Genomic DNA, 2,420 nt, shown 5'->3' on the forward strand with positions numbered 1-2,420 from the left:
TTTCCTATAAAATTATTACTATTTCACCTGGCTTATATGGGTAGTAATTTGGGTGAAATAAAATGATAGTCTTTGATGAGTAAAGTACAATTTCTTGGGGGATCAGATTTTGGGGGGCATTGCTTTTTTGATACATATTAGATGTACATATTTTGGGGGTGCATGTGATAATTTGATACATTCATATAATCAAAGTAATTGGGACATCTATCACCTCGAATATTTATCTTTATGCTAGGAACATTTGAATTATTCTCTTCTAGCTATATTGAAATGTACTGTCAATTAATGTTAACTATAGTCACTCTACTGATCCATCGAATACCAGGTCTTATTTCTTCTAAGTGTGTATCCGTGCCCATTAATCAACTCTCTTAAAATTGTAATACATTTTTCTTTTTCTATCTGTATTCTTTTAGAAACAAAAAAACTGCTATTAGCTGTGTGACTTTGAGCAAGTTACTTCAACCTCTCTGTGCCTGTTTCCTCAACTATCCTGGTCTTTCATCTAATAAAATGGTTATTATTGGGATTTAAATGACCAATTCATGAATACATGGAAAGTGTTTAGAAGAGAGTGTTACACAATGGAAATGATCAATAAATATTGGCTGCTTTTACTATTAGTAGTATTAGTATTGCATAGGGATTTTCACATTCAGTTATTGAATATTTCACTATGGGCAAATACTAAAAATTTAGCTTACTTTCTATTTTAACCAGATTTTCAGTGCTCACTATTCTTGCAGATCATTATTTACCAAAGAAAAAGAGCTGTCTAGAATAAATACAAACAACTCTTCTCTAGCCACAATACATAGAATTATATCTTTTCAGACTTTAGAGTAAGTGGTTATGAAATAAATGTGATTAAATTTTAAAGTCAATTTAACAAATTATTGATCTATATTGATAAAAGATTGTTAAAGTTAGTGATCTAACCTTTGAAGTATATTTATATTTAGAAAACAAGTTATATAAACTCTAAACTAAAAACACCTAAAGGAGTTAAAGAGCAAAAGAGCTGTATTTTTACAAGAAGAAAGTATGAGGTGGTTAAATTATCTAACATTTTAATTTTCTTAGGTTTTTCAAACCAGAAGTCTCATTTATATATATTTTAAAATTAAAAATAATTTGCATATTTACAAATATAGTAATTCACAACAAATTTTTTTTAGCTGATATAATTATGTTGTGAGCCAGTGTATCATAGTGGGTAAGAATGTGAACACTAAAATCTGAAAAACACTAGTTCAGAGTTCACTTCCACCACTTAGAACTGTGTACATCACTTAGCTCCATTTCCTTATCTGTAAAATAGGTAGGGATATAATGTCTACCTCTTAGGATTGTTGTAAGAAATAAATGACATAATATATGGAAAATAGTTTGGAGTCTGACATGTAAGCAGTCAGAAAACATTCTTAGGAAAATTATATAAGGTAGAAAAACTTCCTCTTAAATGTAGTCGCTTGAATGTCTCTGCAAGTGTGTTTGCACTGATGGTTTTTGATGTGGCAAAATTATAGAAATTAGAGGTTCATCACCCCCGAATAATATCTGAATCCTGTTTCCTCATTTAGCTATGTGAATATGAAAATATGGAAATATAAATCTTTACTTTAAAAATATAGCTATTTGAATAAATTCTACAGTAGACTCATGTAAGTTTACTGAACTCTTAAAGCTATTACTAGTTCTTTATTTTTTTAAAGAATGGGTATATTGCTGTTTTTATATTATATATAAAAGTAACTTTTATGTATATTTGACAGAAACTATGTGAAGCAACACTCCTTCTGGATTTTGAAGACATCATTTCATCATGGGACAGCAAATTTCGGATCAGACACAGTTGGTTATTAGCAAGTTACCGGAAAAAGTAGCAAAACACGTCACATTGGTTCGGGAAAGTGGCTCCTTAACTTATGAAGAGTTTCTTGGAAGAGTGGCTGAGCTTAATGATGTGTAAGCCTTGATTTTTTTTTTTTCTTTTTTCCCCATGATATATGCGCCATATGTCATGGCTGTGTAAGAGGTAACCAGAGGTATTGATTGGTAAGAGTTAATGTTTTCAAGAGCAGTTAGCAAATATTTGAGTGCCTATTATAAGTAGACTTTCTATGTAGCTTTTTAAAAATATGTAATGGGAACAGAAGATATGGGAGGAACTTAAAATGAATTTGCAACACAGAGCACAGGCATATTGAAGCAATTCTAAAATACAGCACAACATCTCAGCAATCGTATACTAATTGACTCTTGTTGGAAAGCACTGAAGGGATGCATAACACAAGGGAATATGCCAATTAGCCACTCTAGAGAAAGACTCCTAAGATAGTCAAAGGTAACACTGAGAAGGTTTCTGTATATCAACCAATTAATTCATATATGTATATGTTTATGTATCCTCTGTT

General features: G+C 30.8%; 1 protein-coding gene across 3 annotated transcripts in view; it reads left to right on the plus strand.

The window, feature by feature from the left end:
* Positions 1-2,420, plus strand: part of RNF141 (ring finger protein 141) — a 55,282-nt gene that overhangs the window by 12,748 nt on the left and 40,114 nt on the right. For 2 of the 3 annotated variants that reach the window (XM_012654422.1, XM_012654420.1), the window contains exon 1: positions 1,778-1,971. The exons of the other annotated variant lie outside the window; for it this stretch is intronic. In XM_012654422.1, the coding sequence (XP_012509876.1) occupies positions 1,829-1,971 (143 nt within the window). In that variant the 5' untranslated portion in view covers positions 1,778-1,828. Of the gene's footprint in view, positions 1-1,777; positions 1,972-2,420 lie in introns of those variants that run through there. 3 annotated transcript variants of the gene reach the window in all.

The sequence above is a fragment of the Propithecus coquereli genome, unplaced genomic scaffold (assembly GCF_000956105.1).
Source record: "Propithecus coquereli isolate 6110/MARCELLA unplaced genomic scaffold, Pcoq_1.0 Scaffold44, whole genome shotgun sequence".
In the NCBI taxonomy this organism is placed as follows: Eukaryota; Metazoa; Chordata; class Mammalia; order Primates; family Indriidae; genus Propithecus; species Propithecus coquereli.